The 20,310-nt window shown below is 50.0% G+C and overlaps 1 protein-coding gene across 38 annotated transcripts in view; it reads left to right on the top strand.

Annotated features, from left to right (window-relative positions):
* LOC130522329 (adhesion G protein-coupled receptor L3-like) overlaps window positions 1-20,310 on the top strand; it is a 123,306-nt gene that overhangs the window by 32,447 nt on the left and 70,549 nt on the right. For all 38 annotated transcript variants that reach the window (XR_008949596.1, XM_057026545.1, XM_057026579.1 and 35 more), the window contains 2 exons: window positions 3,881-4,070; window positions 18,370-18,583. Coding sequence is in view for 37 of the 38 variants with exons in the window: in XM_057026545.1 (XP_056882525.1) it covers window positions 4,016-4,070; window positions 18,370-18,583 (269 nt within the window). In the remaining variant the exon portion in view is untranslated. The remainder of the gene's footprint in view (window positions 1-3,880; window positions 4,071-18,369; window positions 18,584-20,310) is intronic.

Here is a 20,310-nt window from a genome sequence, read left to right as displayed (position 1 = left end):
CGCTCAAAAGAATGTGACCCCGGCGTTTGAGTCCGTCTCTCCGCAGACTGCAAATTTGCCGACGGATGCAATGGGAACGCCTCTCCCAGAAACACCGGGGCATCCGTAAAAGCGCTCCCTCATTTATTCGCCATAAACATCGGTTTCTTCAAGGAGCTGTTAGCGGGAACGCTGAACGGATGGTGTTTGCATTGTGCCGCAGGGTTGGAAGCGTGTCGGGGGGGCTGGGACACCTTTGTGCACATAGAAGTGGGAGGGACGTTCCCATTATTTACCCAAAGCCATCAGTCACACTCAAGAAGCCATTCACGGACCGCGGCGGCTAAAGTTAGCACTATTATCTGGCTGTCACGCGGCTAGCTGTGCCAGGTCCCCGGTGGAGGAGCGGCTGCTCCAGGGACGCCTGGGAAGAGCGTTCCCTTCTCTCCGCACCTCTCAGCCGGCATTATTAACTTAGAAATTTGACATTTCTGCTGTGTTTGGCGTTCCGACGCTGACGGTCCGGCAGCAGAAGCCAGTCGGGATAAAAACAGGACAGTTTTCCCTCCGCTTTAATCATCTGAGCTCATCTTTCCGAGTGAGCGCTCATCAATCAAGCCGTATGCCGACAGCGTGGCTGATTAATATTCGCTTCATGCCACCTCATTTGCATGAACACACTGCCTGTCTCATTGGAATTACCGAGGCCTCCGAGCCGCCGCCGCCGCCACCGCCGCGATAAGCATCTGGACATGAAACAGTCTAAAATCTGAGACGCGGTACTTAACCCGGAAACAGGATCCCACTTCATTACATCGTGTTACGTGGGCGGACTCGATGAAGAAGCAAGCCGTAACATCATCCTTATTATTCCCCCATCAGATAACGCCGCGGATCCAGTTTCACTTTGTTTCGGAAGCGCCCAGGTCAGGAAGTGACAGAGGAAGAATGGCCCCGGGGCAGGGGGGCAGCGGCCGCCTCGCCAGCCAGAGCTTTATTAAAATTTAGAGGCTGGTAATTACACCTTTGGCTCTTTCCACTTCCACACAGCCACAGTGGAGGCTAACACAGTTGCTTTAGCCACTATTTCTGCTTAAAAATGTCATAATTAGCTTGCTCCACTCTCCGCGCCGCAGTTTCGGTGGCCTAAGTCAGACTTCCTCCAGCGAGCTTCAGGAAAAATCTGTCAAAGATAATTGTGAGCTAAATTTAATAAGGAATTGTTTATGCAGGAGGACAGCGAGCAGAGGAGTGTGAAAAGGAAGATTCGGTTCCGCTAGCCGCTGGAAACATTCATATTCATTCAGTTCCTGCGAAAACAATCATTTCTGTCTCCCTTTTGTCTCTCAAGGTCGGAGCTGCGGTGGGTTGGGAGGAAGGGAGTCGTATGGAAATCGCTGCTCGGAGTTTTAATATGGAAAGTACATGTAAAAATCATGTAAAGCAATTAGCATAGCATGCTACGCTCGCCAGAAATGCAGCAAAGGGCAAGGCAGACTGTTAGCTGCAGGTGCGGCCTAGCGTGTTGACAAGTTACTTTCGTGATTCATCCCGAACACGTGTAGCAACGGGATCACCCATCCCGCCCACGTGCACCGTGCACGGAGGCAGTTGAGCAGTAAACCTGGAAGCCTCCTGTGGCTCCGGATGCCAAAGTTGTCAACGACTCGCTGAGAAAGTGCCGCGGCGGCAGCATAAGCGGCTCAGAAATGTCTTTCCCTGAACGACGCGCGCGACGTTTTCAGAGAAAAGAATCCGCTTCCGACGCGTTTCCCTTCAACTTTGACTGGGAACGCCGACGGCCGGCCGGCCTGCTGCGACTGCTGGCCGGCGAATTCATCAAAAACAAACGCCGTCACCTGTTGGTGAAGAAAGGAAGAGGTGGCCGGTCCGAGGCCCGGGGAACGTTGGCCGGCTCATCTAAGAGTCGCACTAAATCCCTCTGAACACGTAGCCTTGAAACGGCAGCGGCGTAATGTATCGCCACGCTCCTTCTGGAATACGGGACGAGCTGGCAGCTCCCGTCAGGACTTTCAACTCCCCGCGTTTGCGTGTTGAAGCCGCTCCAAAGCTTCCTTTCATGGAAATGGGTTCTGCCTTATTTTGTTCGTCTCGGGGAGCAAATTGACGACTTGTTTCTCCGTTATTCCCAGGTAGCCGCTCCTGCCACGGCAGCCTTGGTTCTTCCCGTTCTCCCATTACGGAAGGCGCCTTTGTCTCCTGTGATTCGCTGTTTTCTTCCGTGACAGTTTAGGTGTAAACCTGTCAAAACAAGAAAAAAAGAAACCCATGCAAATTGGGGGTACGTGCGGTTCTCCGTGTTGTGCGTCCGTCTCCTCTTGAGTGTCTGTCTTTGACAGTAATTTCCATGTTGTCCTACAATCCACCAAACTTCAGCTCCAATTTGCGGAGCGTCCTCGCCATTATTCCTGGAATAATGTGGTGGTTTTTTTTTCTGTCAAGGGAGTCAGTCGCTGATTCGTTGTCACGTTTAATTTAGCTCTCCTCCAGCCGTCGCGGCGGCTAATAAAGTGCTGTTTACTCCCTCGGATGTTTCATCAGCTGCAACCTTTTGTGTCGCTCTCATGATGCCTTTAAAGTCCGAATGTTTTCCTGGAGTTTTCTGGAAATGTGTCAACTGATCAGGCTGGCAGATATTTTCGCGTTTGCATCTCCGGCTCCTCTCGGCTAACCGCTACCGGTGGTCATGCTGAGCTAAAGGGACATCATGTTAGGGGACAAATCAGGACCAATGTCCAAAATAACATCAGCGGTGTCCTTTGGATGACCCGCGTGGTCCTAGAAACCAAGTCGGGAATTTCAGGAACTGTCAAACGGCCCTGAAAACATCCCGATGCTATAGCTAGCTGTCTAGGGCGTCGTTGCTGTTGCTTGTTTCTGCAGAGACGCAGCGTCCATCAGATTCCTCGAAGTTCTTTGAGGAGGGACGAGGAGCAGCTGCTTCCGATCGACACACGCCCCCCAACGCAACCAAGCCAAGCTTAGCTAACGTGGCGCTTGGAAGTTTGCTCAGCTTCCTTGGGGTCGTGTCTCTCGATGGAATTAACTCCGAGGAACATTAACGGCAGCTTAGAATGCCGTAATACCCACAAATAAGCGGCTGGTGATGATTTGTTTGGCAGAGATTATGTTTCTGAGGCAGATCCTGGTTGATAGTGGATAATAAAGGGGTTACGACCGGCTCGTCATTCCGGCTGACTTAACCTTAATAACATGATACGGGTTTGATTCGGATAATCTCATCAGCACTGATAGGAAAACATCCCAGTGTATTACAGCAATTACGTTCATCCCGAGGAGTCGCACAAACACTCACGTTACTCTCACAGCAGATCCCACTTGATGTCTGCAAATTGTTCCGTGCTAGCTTAGCTTCTCTTAACGCGCCCGGTGACCTAATTCAGCACTCCGTTGACGCTCCGACGTCGAGGATAATGGTGCCGTGGGGCAGTTGGCGTCCACAGGAAGTAGAAAAATCCGAGGCCTGTGTTTTTGGTGTCGGCTACCATCGTGCCGGTCGAGCGGCGCTAGCACGGCAGGCTTCTTCGCTCCCTGCGCCGCGCCGTGGGGTGTGGTGTTTCGCTGGTAAAGTGGAGGCGTTAGCAAGTTGCTGAGCGGACGACAACAGAAGGCCCCAAAATACATCGAGCGGTTTCCACTTGTTTGGTGTTTGGCTGATCACACCCGGCGTGACGGCGCCGACTGGAGGCTGAGCAACTCGCAGGCTGGCGCACGATGACACCTTGAAAGCTGCGGCGCCATACGGACGGCGCGCGAGCATGCTAAAGCTGTGGTGCGCCCATCTGTTGCGTTCCTGGAGAAGGTGGTCGCTTCCTCCTCAGAAGTAAACACCAAAACTCGTCTCTTTTCCCCCCGACAGGTTTCCAGACTCGTGACCTGGCGTGAGCAGCTTCAACGTGGAGGGAACCGTGCCCTGAAAGAGGCACCAGAACCACCTGATCGCCAAGACTGACTGACTGGGACCTTCGGCGGCGGGCGGTAAGAAGAGGAGGCCATGTGGACCGCACGCCTGCTTGTCCTCGCCAGCCTCTTCGCTCCGGCTGCTCTGGGTGAGTTCATCTGTCTAGGATTCACCCACTTAGCTCATCGGCTACATGCTACATCCCGTTAGTTGTGGACAGATACTTAGGTCTTCATTCTCGCCACTAGATGTCAGCAAATCCTGCACGCCGTTTCGTTAGCCCGAGTCACTGATTAGCATCAGCGTGTTGGGTTCTTACTGCTGATTTCCCAGTTTTATTGCTACTATGAACAGAAATAAACGTGTTTCCAGTCCCTTTGACTCTTTAGCGTCATCGCTCACATCAGAAACAACCTCCGTGTGTTCTCTCTCTTTTTGAAACCCTTCTGCATTTTTCTTAAAAAGATTTCTTACTCGGTCCCTCTCGTCTCGGCCTCTCGTTCTCCCGGCAACAGGAAATTGGCTGCTGTGACTGTGGGAGAATCAGTGACGCAGCGGTAGCTTTGCGTGTTTAGCGCGAGGTCAGTTGCAGTACTGGGAATGAAAAGACTTTTCATTCGAAGGAGTTTCTAACGATGCAGCCGAAGCTAAAACCTCCTTTTTGCCGATAAAATAAAACAGTAATTTTTCAGGCTGGGGGTGTGAGCGTTGGGGTGTGCGATGCGGGGTAGCTAGTGGCTAATGGGAGCTGATGAACACACACTTTGTTGTGTGTTTTTCTTTTAACTTTTGACCCCTCTGCGCTTCTTAATTATCTCGACAAACACAGATTGATTGCAGAAGTTCTTCTGGGCTTTTTGATGGGTTGCTGATGTGTTTGCCGGATGCTAAAGCTTTATTCCCAGCCAGTACGCTAGCACTTCACCATCTGTGCGAGCGTGTTATGTGGCGGTGGTCCCATCTGCGCGGCCCACCCGGCCTCTGCGCCTTGGGATTAGCGGAGCAATATCACGAGGAGATCTGAGGTCATAACGCTGCTTCTTGCTTCACTTGTTTAGCTTCCGGTTGTTTGCTAACGCCTCAACTGGATCCCTGACCAGTCCGGTCCAGTTCGGCCTAGTTTGATCTGCTTTTTTATTGTGATGGTACCAAATGGTCAGATTTAGCAAAAAAAACAAACACCTGTTGCTCGTAAATGCAGCTTTAATGCTAGTTGTTACAATGTGAGTTAGCATAGCTTTTATGAAAAAAAAATCAAAATAGAGAACATTTCTGAGCGGACAGCAGTGATCTGTGCCCAGTTTTGCCCCATAAGTGTAGCATAAATGTACATCCACCATGTGGGAGTTTACAAAAAGGGCCCATTTTATCCTATTTTCCACCAATCAGCTCCACTCAAATAACTGCGTTGCTTTTCTCCCAGTTTTCCCACGTAGCCTAATGGATGTTTGCTCTTCTCATCCTTCCAGGCCGCCGTACCGGCCATCATTTCAGTCCAGAGTGAAAAGTTAGCACTTTTGAAAGTCATGCAGGAATTATTCCAGATGGGCTGTAAAGATAGCTTCACGCTCCCACGCTGCGTTCCCGAAGCTCCGAAGCTGCAGCGGCTCGTGAGGGAAAGTTTTGGAATGGAAACGTGAATAATTTGACACTTTTATCGAGCAAAACAAGCATTTAAGGCCCAATTCGAGGCTGACGCCCCTCGCCAGATGTTAGCGGTGAATGCCTGTGTCATTGTGCGTGCTTCTCTCTGGGAGCGCTGATGGAGGTCTCCTGGGAATGCTGGCCTACTTCGGGATGTGTAGGCGCTGGTGTCCGCGTGCACGGATGACTGGAATCAAAGAGAGGGAAAAGCACTTCCACAGTCGCACACCTAGCATAAAAATAATAACAAAACAGTCGGCTCAGACGGCGCCGATGTGTGCGTGCACGTGGGCGCATGTGGCGTGATTAATGGGAGGTTCCGTCACAGTCGGCGGGTCGGTAAAAAAGCAGCCGGACGCATCCTGCTCGCCGTCCGGGTCAGAGTGAGCAACAACGAGCAACGCGGTCACACCTGAGCGCCGCATTAATCACGCCGTTTTCTGCACGCGGCGCCGCACCGGAGGGACTTTTCCTCTTCATCCCGCTGCACGTCGCAGCGCGGGGTCAGAGGTCAACTCCAGAGAGGTAAACAGGAAGATTACAGCTTCCCCCCCCTACCTCCCCCACCCCAGCAGTCCTAATGAAAAGCCCGGCATCGGGGCGTCCTCGGCTTTGCCTCATTTGCTTAATTAAACAAATGATTTATTAGGGCTCATATTTCAAAGTGGAAGGAAGTTGTTTGCAAGCAAACGGGCGTGGGGGGGGAGGGGGGGCTGCCAATCACTCATTTTGTGGGGGCACATTGTGCAGACAGATACAGTACGTCAACGCCGCCATAAATTATGCCTCTGTGCACGGCGGCGTATTAAGGAAATGACTTTCAGGCGTCTGCAGTGGGTGGGGCTTGGGGGTGGAGGGGTGGGGCTTAGGGTGGGGGGTGGGGCTTGGGGGGGTCACTGCAGGAAAAGCAAACAGAGGCAGAGTTTGGGGAGCGTATCCGGTTCCCTGATTTCCCTCCGATGCTGCAGGTGGCGCCGTGACCTCCGGCTTCATTTATGGAATCACAATCTGACTCGGAATTCAGCCGCCATGACTCGGAATTCAGCCATCCTCCTGCGTCCCTTTAAAAAAGACTGGGGGGGGGGGGGGGGGTACGTAGCACTAATGTGCTGATTTATACCCGCCTGACTGGGGCTGTAAATCACGTGAGACTCAACGTTAAAAGTCAAAATAATTCTGTGTTTTGGACGCTGATCCGGCCCAGGCGGGAAAACGCGGCTCGTTTTTATTGTTTTTCATCCAGATGTTGTTCGTCTTCGGTGTCAGGTGGGTTTCAAAAGCCCCCCCAGGTGTTGCGGTTTGTCACACCTGTGCAGTTTTTCATGCCGATACTTCCTGGTTTGATCCGTTGTGCATCGTCACCTCGGGAACAATCGGTCCCACTCTTGAGCCGGGTCGGGGTTTTCTGGGTGTTCCGGGTTTACTAATTACGTTGCCTGGCAACAAGATAGCATAGAAAACAGCATCCTAGAGGTGTTGTAAGCTTGCTTTAAGGTTCTTTACCACTAAAGAAGTTGGACCCAAACGGTCCCGGATCACATGATGTGGGGCAGCGGGTCAAAGGTCGACTGTTATTCTCCGACTTCAAAGCTAAAAGTTGACCCACAGTTGTTGAGCAACTTAAATCCGCCTTTAAAAACAGGAAACTTTCCTCTCCACAGAGCGACTGAATGTTGCTGAAATCAGAACTTCCTGGATCGGTCCCGGTCCTGCGGTCCGGTCCAGTTTATATAATATTCCGGTTCCTCCCGCTGATATCTGGGCCGCTGCCCCAAATCTAGCCTCCATTTTTTATGTCCTTCCGTAATGAGTGTAAAATCAATACAGGCGCGATACGGGGAATAAAAGAACGGCCTTTTGCGTGCGCGGCTTCGCTAGCCGCTCGCTTAACATTGCCAAATTGCTGTCAGAACTCGCAACCAAAGAGGCCTGAATGACAGCGCTATTACTGATGGCGGGGGCGGGGTTAAATACCAGCGCTTGTTTTATAGGTGTCCATAGCGGCACCCGTGTATATCTTCCAAATAAATGACTCAGATTCCACATCCATTCAGCTCGGTAACGCAGCCATAATTCGGTAAGAGCTGACTGATGCCGTTTAGAGTGGACTTCCAGCCGGCCGGCCGGCGTTTAATGAGGACGGATATCGACAGCGAGGTCAAGTGTTAGCTGATGCTAGTTTACATTAGGCTGCATAATGCGCCGGGGCATTTATATGTTTATGGTGTCTGGCCGAGCGCAGGGGGAATTGCTAAGTAACCTCCGCGGACGGAAACGGTGGGCGTGCGGGCGCAGGGTTTCCCACACTGCATAATGGCAGGGGCGAGGCTGTAATTTAGGGTGTGGGTGGTACACGGGGGGCAGAAAGGGCAAACGGAAGCATGCCGAGAGACATCTCAATGGCCTACGGTTGGCTCAATCTGCCATATTAATTAGCAATCCCTGCGCGAAAGCTACACGTGCCGCGTTTAGCGTGACTCCGGCGCGTCCGTTCGGCATTCCGCAATTATTTGCATACTGATGATTGCGCATCGGACGCCAAAGTGCTGCGTATGCAAATGGATTCACTTTGTAGCAATTCCTCCGCCGAGGCTTCCTCCGTCATGGTTAAAATGGTGCATGAGTGAAGCTGTCAGACCCCCCCCCCTTCCCACCGCTACATGATGAATTAGCGCTGCAGCAGAAAATGATCGGGAGGAAAGCCTCAGAGGAGCGTCCAGTCGGCTAATTAAGACGCGCGTTTGAGTTTGAGCATCTGTGCCGTTGGAGGTTTGAATGAGCTGTTTTTATTGGAGTGCCGCGTCGCCATTGGTTGTTGGGACACAGCCGAAGGTCAGGTGCTACGATGTAGCTATCACCGAGGACAGTTTGGTTCGGTTGGACAAGGTTTGCTTTTGTTAGCATCCTGCTGAAAAAGCATCAGCCCAATCATCGAAAATTGGTAGAGCAGCAGGCCTAGCCTGTTTAGCACCCAGTCTGAGCTCACAATGGGCATGTCTCTTATCTGCTAGCCTAGTTAGCTTCTTTATACATATACAGTAGCTGATTCTCAATATGCGTACTTGTGTGATGTCATCAGTTACCGCCCTAAAATTAAGCAACCTGCCAAATATCTGACGTGCAGTTGCTCTGCCAATTGAAGAAAGTACTCATTAGCCGCGACTGCTAGATCCACGGTGGTCCAATAAATCCTGTAAAATCTGCTTCATTTTTCCCAAAGTCCATTTTTTTCTCTTAAAATTTTTGTGAATTCCTTCATCATTTTTTTGTACTCTTATTTTACGACCAAAAGAGTCTGTCTTTTAAAAGTAATTTTCTAAAATATACAAAAACACCACAAAAAGTGCCTAAACTTTATGGACGTGACACAAACGACACTTAGCAACACCTTAATAAGCAAGCGCTGCATGATGCTACGTCAGACTTCAAGTGCCAACAGCTTTAAGCTAGTTTAAAAATAAAGTGCTCATTGTCATTTTAATGCGTCCAATCATTAGAATCCTGGCAGAATTTGCAAAACAATAATTCACCTGCTCGTAAAAACGTCGCTACGGCTCTGTGTTCAGGAGTTGGCATCGAATTTCTGAGCTGTTTCACGGGCGAGTTAAACGGTGCCGTGGACGGCCGCCTCGCCACGCTGACGTTGTTTGGAAGGGGGCGGGGCATAGCACCGTAACCACGTGATTTCAAATCCCATTTTAATCGTCCAATCCCGCGATTCCCTCCCCAAATCCGTGATCAAGGAGCTACAACTGGTTTTACCACCGAGGTTTTTCCGGTGCTTTCTGTCAATGTTCACAAGCTGCTAGCAGCAGTCGCGCTGGCTAGCAGTAGCTGGCCTCTTGTTTGTCTGGAGCGCTCTGAAGGCTTCTTGATTAATGTTGATCGTAAAAGCCCCTAGCATCTTCCAACTTTTTCTGTTGTTGTCGTGTTTGGTTTTGAAACAACAGCTGGAAGGATCGTACATCCGACCTGACAACGTGACATCGCTTTACTCAACAACAAAATAATTAGCTGAAAAACCTGTTATTGTTCCCGTCTGAAAAATAGAGATTTGCCTCCAGGTTGACGCCAGCCTGCGCAGCCAACCACGGCCGTGGGGCGCTGCGCCTCGATTCTTGTCATCAAGCACAGCTAGCTTGTGCATGAGCGACTGACTTCATCACAGCGGATCAATAGGAAGTATTGTGAAATTTGCAGAAATGAGGCGTTGGGGGTGGATCAGATGGATCAAATGATGAGCCTGGTGCAGATTAGCCCTACAGACCTTCAGAATGAGTTGGTGGTGGTGGGGGGCAGCGATATTGGAGATGGCCTTCAATAAGGCCCAGCGGCCTTGTGGCGGAATTCAATACATCCTTTGACAAAGAAAGCTTCTTTTTATGGAGGTCTTTGGGAGACTGCTTGATTCCCTTATTAATGATGTGCTCATTAAAATAAAAGGAAAGTGGGGGTAGATAGAGACTGAGCGGTGGTAGCTCTGCAGCATGGCCCGGGGTCAGAGTTGAAGAAGAGAAATCTTCCTTCAGGGCTCCAAACAGGCTGTCAGCAGATGGGGCCCATCAGCGCTCTGGGCTCCCAGCCCTGCCTCCCAGCTGTTGGACAGGGGAGGAGTCGTCATTCCCGGCTGTGGATCAAACCCCGAACAAGGATCCTCCCTCCCAGGCCGGTCGGTGCTTGAAAGTCAATTTCTCCAAGAGGAAACGTGTGCAAGTTCATCCAGTGCTCACCACGCAGCTTTAGCCACCGTGTGCACCTGTGTGTGGAGATGAAGCCCCGCCCACTCACCCAGGCGGCGCAAGGCCACCGTTTGATACTGAACAATTCGCCCTTCTCTTCGATTTATACAAGGATTCGCCACAAGGGGCCATTTTTGGTCGAGAATCTTCATCCAATGAGATCAAAGACACCTTGAGCTTTGAGTGTTGCCTGGTCAAACCCTCGTCCGAAGGGCCAGCTGGTTATCCGACAAACTGGGAGTCGTCTTTTGTTTCTCTTGGAGCACATGCTGTTCTGTTCCCGGTGTTTGGGGCTTCCATATGGACGTGCAGCCCGTTCCAAGCTTTTCTGAGAAGATATTTCAGCTCGGCCAAACTTCTCCGGTCATCTTGACCCCTGCCGGTACAACCGACCCTCCCGACTGTCCAACTCCATCTCGCCTCCCACTTTCCACACATTTACTAAGGCACAGATGCCCGTGTGCTCCCCCCCCCCCCTCCTCATTTGGAGGCAGAAGGAAGAGGAGTAGGGCTTGGTGAGGGGGGGGCAGGGGGAGATCCTTTTTCACTCTGATATTGCTCCTCTTTCTCTGCTCTTATGTAGTTGGACTCAGGAAGCGCCTGAAACTCGATAGGCGGGAGAGAGAAATGACATTCCGGCATCAAACGAGCCTTTTTACAGGCCCGCTGCAGATGTTCTTGGGCTACATGCTAACAGACAATGGTAGCTTTTGACTTGAGGGGGGGTTATGCTCAAGGCCCCTCCCCACTAACTAATGAATTTCTGGTGTCAAACATGGGTCAAATGTTATGCTAGTTTTGTTATCATCTCCCAAAACCATCGGATTCTCTTTGCCAAACTCCGCCCCCCCATGTTCGAGAGTTTAGACTGAAACGGCTCACCGCTGAGGCATCTCCAGCTTTGCCAGTTAAGCTTGTCCTTTGTTTCCAAGGCTCACGTCTTCCTCCTAGCATTACTGTATCTCGCCTCGCGGCTGTGTGAAACCTCGGCGACGTGTCGAAATCTTGCATTCCGACACGTTTCCGCCCGTCGTGCTTGTTGCGGGGCGCCGATGTGCCAGGTGCAACAAGTAGAGCTGCAGCCAAAGAGCTCTGTACCACATGTCTAATGCATGTTCCACTCATTATGTTCCACACACACACACACACACACACACACACATACACATCTGAAACTTGTCAGTTTCAATATGGAACAAAAAGACGATCAAAGGAGGCGATAACACATGCGTCTCAGAATTAGCGTAGCCGGCGTGGCTAATTTCAGCGGCGCTTTCTTGATTGCATACACGTGGAATGAGATTACTTCTCACTCTGAGGGTGAGGAATTCTTCACATTTTGCCCACCTCCTTCTCTAACACACTTTTTTAAAGCCCACATTATTTTCTTTGCAACATTTTTTCTCACTTTTCTCCGGTTCTTTGTTCACAAATCCACATCACCCACACACTGTCTTCACTTTCCCTTTTCTATTCATATCAGCTTCCCGGTTGGTGCGATGCTACATATTTAGCTTTCATGGTCTTGGATTGTAAGTAGATTTTCCCAAGTATCCTGACAGCCAGGGAATAGAGTTGAAAGTGCATTCTCTATTTCATAAAATAAAAATTTGTTTTTCCTTTTTTTTTTTTGACAGCAAGCTAGCTTCTCCCCTCAACCTCTGAGGGAAATCTGACTAATCTTTATGCCTTTTCTCTTACTTTGCCTTTGAAAGATTCCAAAGTTTTCCTTTCATCTCGCCATCATAAACAGTGGCTTGTCCCGGCTGCGGCACTGTGGGGCAGCCGACACGAGGTGCGGACCTCGCTACAGCTTGTCGGTGTTGTAGCTCTCGGAGGGGGGAGTGTTACTAGCAAACAATAGCTCTGATTAAAAATCCTTGAGAGCCCTCGGCTGCGCCTCCGATGCCGCTACATTATTGATATTCCCCAGGGACAAACTCCCCCGACTTAAGTATTAGAGTGGGCGCGTGCACCTTTAATGCTCATATAGGATAGTGAAAAAAGACCCCACAGGGGAGGCAAGAAAAGAAGTGAGGCTTGGAAGTGCCATCGACACCCACCGCATTAATCGCCCCCCCTTCAGGTTCCAGCTGCCAAAGCCCAGCTGCTTCGTCTCAGCCTAATTGAATACCTTCAATTTCCATCCATTTAGATTACCGGACATAAAGCTTCTTGGGTGTGTGTCTGTGTGTGTTTGTTATTACATTTGGAGGACCAAAATCCTCATTCTACTTGAGAAATGGGGCCGTTTTGTTGGGTCCCACAAATTGAATGAACAGTTTGAGGGTTCAGACTTGGTTGAGGTAGAGTTGGGGTGAGGACAGGGTTGTGGTCAGGGACTTAGTGGTGATGGTTAGGGTATAGGGGTTCTATGAAACAACCGGAGAAATGTGAGGGTGTGTGATAGAGACTGGGCTAGCCATGGCCGATACTTGACGTACTGTGCCTCCAGTTTTACAAATAAACAAAGGAAAATGTATTCATGTCTTTATTAGGCTGAGAGAGCATTTCATATGCATGAAATCACATTTTAATTTTGTCATTTAAATAATTTTCAGTTCATTTTTGCAAGTAAACATTGCGCCAGCGCGCTTTAATTGGTTTTAATTCATGCTTTTTCGCCCCTCGGATATTACTGCCGCAGCATGGAATAAATAAAAAAATTAAAGTTGAAGGACTGTGGGAAAAAATAAGAATTGGCTTATTTTTGAATGTACTCGTTCAAAATGTAATTCAGAGTTCAGCCCTTGTATTAGGAATACGTTTAACACCACAGAATGCAAACTAGCTTACGCTGCAAGTGTGCGACCTTGGTTTTTATTTTAGTGCTTTGATCTTTGACACGCGGTTGAACTCCAAACAATTTTTATCGCAAATATTCATGTTGAGATGCTGCTCTTATCTTTTCTCTTAACTGTCCTTACGTTCCAAACGTGCTCTGGTCACACGGCCCCAGTCGCCCCGATGATACACGATTTGTTGGAACACAAACCGTTCGGCACTGAAGGCTGTCGCATCCTTGTGAAAAGAGCTCAGAGGATACTGAGGGTGGCTGTGTCAATAAAGTGCAGCGGAGTGTTCACAGGAAGTGTCTTAGAGGAAGATATACCGACATACTTTTTAAAGCCTTTGCCCCGGGAACATGATGGATTTATTGGGAATAAAAACAGGAACGTCCTCTAGCACAAATAATGGGGAGGCAGAGGAAACATGAAATTCATTGAGGAAGTTCAACTTCCTGGTTCTAAACAGGGCCCTGACCTTACCCCTCACCTCCGTTCTGCTCGGCATGTTCCATCGGCCTCGAGAACTTTGGTAGAACTCGGAACCTTAACATGAGTCGACTAACGAATGAGCGCTACGTAACCGCGACACAATGCAACCAAGGATGACTGTGATGCCGGAGAGGGGCTGAACCCATCTAGCATTAATCACAGGAACAAGACCCTGAATCCTCCTCCTTCCTCGGGTCCCAAACTCAATTGTAATTTGTGTGAAAGCGCCAAAAATATGATCAGCGACTGATTTGGTTACCCTGGGAGATGCAGCTAAAACATTGCTGTACCAACTGTGAAGGTCGGGTAGAAGAAGCCAAAATCCCCTCCTGATCAGATCTTCTGTGTCCTCACCTTCAGCTGTGGTGTGTGTTGGTCCAGGACGTCAAAGCTTGTCCCTCCAGTTCTCTGTGATGATGTGGGGTAAATGAAATGTCTGCTAACGACCGTTTCCCCCTCGCACGAGACTAAAATCACCGTTGTTTCTTTCCTCTGACCTCAATTACTGTCAGGGCACCCCTACGGGGGCGCTCTGGGAGCCGTGTCCCACAATGTGGACTGTGTGTCTGTCTGAAAGTGATTGTGTTCACGTTGGCCCGGGAGGCCTGGGTACAGTAGGTGGTGGCCAAGGTGTGCCGGGCTTGGCAGAGGTGTGGGGGAGGGAGCCAGGAAAGGGCCAAACCATGTCAGAACAAACGCGCCTCGCTGTCGGGAGCACTGGCTGCCTGCTCCCGATTGGACCTGCAGACTGGAAACCCGTAATCGCTGACAGGAAGCAGAACTGCGCCTGGCTTCCTCTCTGGAAAGGAAAATTGGGCCAGAACCCAAAAATGCAGAGGTGCCTTTTAAACAATCATGAAAATTCAAATGAAGAAGTCCTAATGCTCATCACTCTTGATGAGCTCGTTTGTTCAGACTGAAGGTCCAGTTTCCCCTCAAGGCTCTGTGACTGACAGTTTGAAACCCTCCATCACTCCTCCGCCCTTCCGCTGGAGTTTGTGAGTGTTGCCAACTAATTTGTTCGAATGCGTGTCAGCAAATGTGAGTCGAAGCGAAACAAATGGCCCGGCCGGTTCCCCATGCCGAGCGGATATCTGGGTCCTGTCATAATGACTAATGCTAATTGTGCTCAGCGGAAACGTCGGTCAAAGTCTCAGGAGTCCAATTGAAGAGTTCATCAGAGGTGCACGGACGTTCACAAATCTCGGGGACCTCTGAAACTTGCTCATGGGTTGCACGGCGACGGTAGCGCGAGTCTCTATACCCCATCATCACCTGGTGGGGGCAAATGTATTATTGATGGTCTCCTCTAAAACTCTCCTGTACACACCATGCATGGCTTCAGGCAATATGTACACTTAATTTTCTTGGGAGAGCAAATTGCTGTTTTTCACTTTGTTAAATCATCCCTCATGCATCTTGGAAAATGCACCCGCCCCCCCATCCCAAGCCACTCGCTTCGATTGCTGAAAAATGGCATTTGTTGCAATCCAGGAAGTGGGTGTGACAGGCCCCCATTGGTCTAATCAAATAATGGTATTTAGATTCATGTGCTAATTCATCACTAGCGCTGGGGGCCGGACGGAGCCAACGATTCTTTGTGGGGGAAAAAACAGACCGCAAAAAGAGACTGGCCGCCTCCTCGCCACCATCTATCCTCCGTTAATCCAATGACGTTTGAGTTGATTTGAACGCACACTCGTCTTTTTCTGCTTTTTCTGGACGTCCAACATCTTTTTCGCTCGTTTCGCTTTCGTGTTTTCTTTGGAAGGAGAACCTGGTTTTACCGGATAATGGATCAAAACCTTCCAAATCATTCTTGTTAGCTCCGCCCCCTGAAGGGGTTTCTAACGGCTCATCTTTTTTTAACCATTTTATTGCCCTATTTTGGAGCGCATATTCTTTATTTGGAAACAGTTCATTTCCGTTGGTTGCAGCTGGTTTTTTTGAACATTTTCAAACGTACACGTTAAGAATCTGTGCGATATTTAGATTCCCCAGTGATATTTTTAACCTCACGTAGGATTTCCTGGCTTCGTTTGCCAACACTCGGTGACCCGCGATGTTTCTCGGTTTTCTTCTTCCTCTTCCAACATTCAGCTGGGGGTGAAGCATAAAAGCAGACAAAGGAGGAGGAGGAAAGAGTGGCGTCATCTGCATATTAACGCTCGTCTGGGCTGCAGACGGAACAGAAACCACTGATTCCCAAAATCTCACCACTGCGTCCACAGATGGCGGATTGAGGAGTGCCGGCCCCCTGAGGGGGGGGGCTTTGATGTCCTCTGGACACCAATGTAATTATGCTACAGGTGGAGACGCGCCGGCTAATGTGCCGCCGTGATTGGCGCCGCCGCCCGTGTTGATAAGACGACAGCCCAAATTGAGATCTCGATTGCAGGGGTGGTGGACCTCGGCGCGAGGGGCTGGCGGCTGCGACGGGAACCAACAAAAAGCGAGCGCACGTCGGTGCACTGGCGTATTATTAAGAGCCTCCTTCCTTCATTGAGCCGAGCACCTTCCTCAACTTTTTTTATGCTTTTTTCTTTTTTTCCCCCGCGCGTTTGTCGGCCTCATAGAAGTTTGGGCGCTTTTTGAGGGTGGGCGGCATAAATCTTCCTATTAAGAGGAAGATAATTGATGGCTTTCAACACCGGAATGAATACAATTATTTCAGACCGCGATGTTTCACTGACGCTTTGCTGTTGTGGCGGTTTGAATAATTTATGAGATGGTTGGAAGTGACACGATAATGATTGGCTTTTTTGTTGTTTCTACCTCACTTTTCTCACATAACTGGTTTGCTTTGATTAAATGATGAGAAGTTTTACCTTTTCAACCCCCAAAAAGGCCACTTTTACCCTTTCAACTTCTCCGGCGGTCGTGTCCTCCTCCAGGTCAGGGGTCAGGGGGTCGCCGCTGCCGAGGTCGTGCTTTATTTATGAGCGTTCGACAGTGTTTCTGGGAGCAGGCGTACGTGGTGTCAGCAGGACTTTTTTGCATTAATCTTCAGCGTAATCAACAGGATTGCGCAGGAGTTCTCCGTGTAGAATTTACTGCAGCCTCTGTAGCTCATTTAGTAATTAACCAGCTGTTGGAGCTACGATAAAGAGACCAGGAAGGAGCAGGAACGCAGCAATCAAAGCCGAGTGTGAGATTTAGAAGAAAATCTTCGTTATAAAGATGTTTTTTTTTGTTTTTCCCCTCCTTCGGCTAATTATTGCGGCTGCGAGAGTCGTCGGGGAAAATGTCACAGTACAGAGGCGAACTTCAAACCGAGCTGTTTAGCTCGAGACTAAAGCGTCTGGAATCGTGTAATTACTGAAAACTGCTTTTCCAAAACAAAATCTTCTCCCTGTTGATGAACAACTCGGCAAAGAATAGCTAACGTTGACGTGTTTGTGCCACAGCCGTCATTTCAGGGAACGAGCGGCTGGAATTCCAGCCGATATCACACGTGTGAGGTCCCCTCGCTGCTTTGAGGCCAACGTTTGGACTTTAAATATGAGGTTACAGCATCTTTTGGTTTCTGAGATGGAGGTTCTGGGGCCTCAGGGGCTCCTGCTCCTCTGATGGGTCGCTATCGCTTCGTGTTAGCTAGTTTTCATAAGACAAAGGTTGGGTGGATCGTCGGTGGATCACCTCAGCCATCGTGCCCACAAATACCTTCGGTTGGGGTCAAGTTGGAGCTCTTGTCCGTCTCAAGACTAAACATTCGGATGGCCGACCGCCCAGAGCTAAAATTAGGCTGCCGTCTCCGGGGAAACCGACAGTTTTTGGTGTCATCTTTCCACCCAGTCCTACTTCCACATAGATCTCGTTTTCTCTCCGTCCTCTTTCTTTCACTCGTTTCCTGTCTGTTACCTGATGAACTTGCTCCACATCTGACAGCCCTGTTTATAAAAGTCCATAACAGCCAGAGTCCTCCTACAGGCTTTCAGACCAATGTTTACTTCTCCTCTCCAGACAAGTGTGTGTGTGTGTGTGTGTGTGTGTGTGTGTGTTTAAACTGAAGCTCAACTGCCCCTTTCCCGGTAGCCACGCCGTCCTCCAGGTCCATCCGTCCCATCTGTGTGTTGTGTGGTCTCGACTTTTAAGGGTTACAGAGAGGACTCGGCTCCGGTTGACTTTTCTCCGGCTCTACTTTCTCACTTGATTGCCCACGTAAGGATATTTTCTCCCAGCCCAATGCAAACACTTGCCTATTTCCTGGTATTTGATCTCTGTCAATCTCCGCCTGGTTTCTGGAGGAGCCCCTCCGGTATTGCTCATCCTCCCACACCAAGCAACTGGCGAGCATCCTGTCCGCCCACGCTCGCCAGACAACCTCTCCTCGTACGTCTCAGTGGAAGACCTTTTGATTGGAGGTCGTCCTGTCCCTTCTTGATGTTTATTTTTTCCTATTCTCTGGATTCTTTTCTCTTCTCACAAACTTGGCACGAAGTTTTTCTGAGCGTGGAGTAATCAACACCCGAACCCTCCGGGGATCCTGGTAGGACACAACAAAAAAAAGTTTTTCTGGCTTGTTTAGCAAAGTGTTCACATCAAAAATCAAGTCATCATCTTCCATTGAAGCGACTCTGAGCTATTTGGAGTTGATGAATGGTCAAAATGTCTAATTTTCTCCCAACAGTTGGAGTAAAAATGCAAAAATACGGCATCAAATTCAGCAGAAGTGCTGTTTGGAGGTGTTGCCCCCCCTCCTCCCCCCAAGTTAAAGTTAGCTAAAGCGTCTTGCTAGCAAGTGACTAGCATCTGTTGACTTAAAGTACGTTTTTTCTGTCTGCAGCCTTCAGTCGGGCGCCCATCCCCATGGCGGTGGTGAGGAGGGAGCTGTCCTGCGAGGGCTACCCCATCGAGCTGCGCTGCCCCGGTACCGACGTCATCATGATCGAGAGCGCCAACTACGGCCGCACGGACGATAAGATCTGCGACGCGGACCTGGCGCAGATGGAGAACACGCGCTGTTACCTCCCCGACGCCTACAAGATCATGTCTCAAAGGTAACAGGGAGCAGCGTTAGCACCGGTTAATGGAAAAGTCAGGCTCATCATTCATGCGTCTGGAGCCACATGAGCACTTTACTTAGAGCTGCTAATCGTTGAGGTCCCAAAATCCCGACAGTCAGGTACAAAAAACCAAATTGTAGCTGCAGTAATTAAATGACTTGTTAAACGTGCTGACTCCACCCTTGCTGTGTGAGCTTTAGCCTCGATCTGTTAGCACCACACCAAGCTACAAGGCGTGTTAGCTTATCGGTCTTATTTAGTTGGGGGGCCCATGTTAGCATGTAGCATCGCATGCTAATGCCTGCACATTTGAAGGTGCTATGTGTGGCTTGGAGCCCTGCGACCTGGTCTGGGGAGGAGGGTATGCTAGCGTGTCAGAGAGGGCTTTGAAAAAGGTTTGGTTCCACGTCACTGGGTTAATCTGGTGAAAAGCTTGAGGGGGCCACGCTCAGACGTAGACGACAGCGCACCTGGCAGGTGAGCTATGCTCTTAATTACTGGAAGTGATGATGACTTAAACCAGGCTGAATATGCGATCGGCTTTGATTTTCCCAAGAAAGGATCCCTAAAATCTGCTCCTGGGTCCAGAAAGGAGGTGGAGACCAGTCTAACCGGTCCTGCTTTTCCCCGGAATGAGAAAACAGCAGCGTTTCCACGAGCCGGGACCGAATACGTGTCGACTCCATTATGGCCCCTTTGTTGACTGATTGCTGCACTTATAAAAGACCCACCGATCGAAATCGCCAGCCCGCCATTAACTTTTGTCTCCAACGTTTTGCTCGACCCCTTTGAGATCCGTAATGGAACGCTGGGTGTTATCAAACATTTGCTCTCGGCTTTTTAGTTTTGTGCCAGACTTCAGATAATCAGCCGTGTCAGGAGCAGCCGATGGATGGAACATGGTGTCGGATAATTGACGCACCCCGTGGCTGCCTTGTTCTCCATCCGCCCACTCGGAGGGGAAAAAAAAACCTTCCCCGCAGGGAAAATGGGTCCGGTGGACTGATGGGTCCTGCCGCTGTCACCAGCACAAAGGAAGCATGTTGTGGCGGAGAGAAGCGAGCTAAAGCTAAAGCTAAACGAACCGGCGCCAGAACGCCTGTTGTTGAAAGTGCTGAGTGGATGAAAAGGTGTGGGTGGTGCGAGCGGAGGACCGGCGAGGGGCGCGACGACTCAGTGACACCGACCGCACGCTGGGGTCGGCGCCACAAACAAACGCCACCCCCGGCGACGGCGTTGTCGGGCCGTTTGAGCTCAACGGGGAACCTGCAGCTGAGCTCATTAGGGTTTAAACAGAAAAAGGAGACGAAGGAGGAAGAGGGATCGTGTTTGGCTCGACGCTCCGGCAACCACGTTTCACTTCATTCCGTCTTTTCCTTCCTTCCAATTCGGAATAAAGTTTGCGACGCTGTCGCGTGAAGCTCGACTTTGATCTCTGCGTCTAAATCGCAGCTTTGCGGGCAGCAAACCGTCGTTTTCGGACACCTTTACAGGCATCGTTTCTTCTTCTACACCTTTTTTTTTCTCGTTACCGGCGTGCGTTTGACAGCCGCTAATTAACGTTCGCTCCCGCGTGTTGATGATGATCCGTAACCGACTGAAACAAACCGAACAACGTAGCGGCACCGCTGGAGCTATTACGGCCGCCGCCGTAACCTGATTTCCCCATTTTGTTTCCGGGGCTAATGCGAGCCGCGCCAGACGGCAGACGTAATAATTCT

Source organism: Takifugu flavidus, chromosome 3 (genome assembly GCF_003711565.1).
Source record: "Takifugu flavidus isolate HTHZ2018 chromosome 3, ASM371156v2, whole genome shotgun sequence".
NCBI lineage: Eukaryota > Metazoa > Chordata > Actinopteri > Tetraodontiformes > Tetraodontidae > Takifugu > Takifugu flavidus.
The sequence above is the reverse complement of the archived record's forward strand: the minus strand, read 5'-3'. Positions and strand labels throughout refer to the sequence as shown.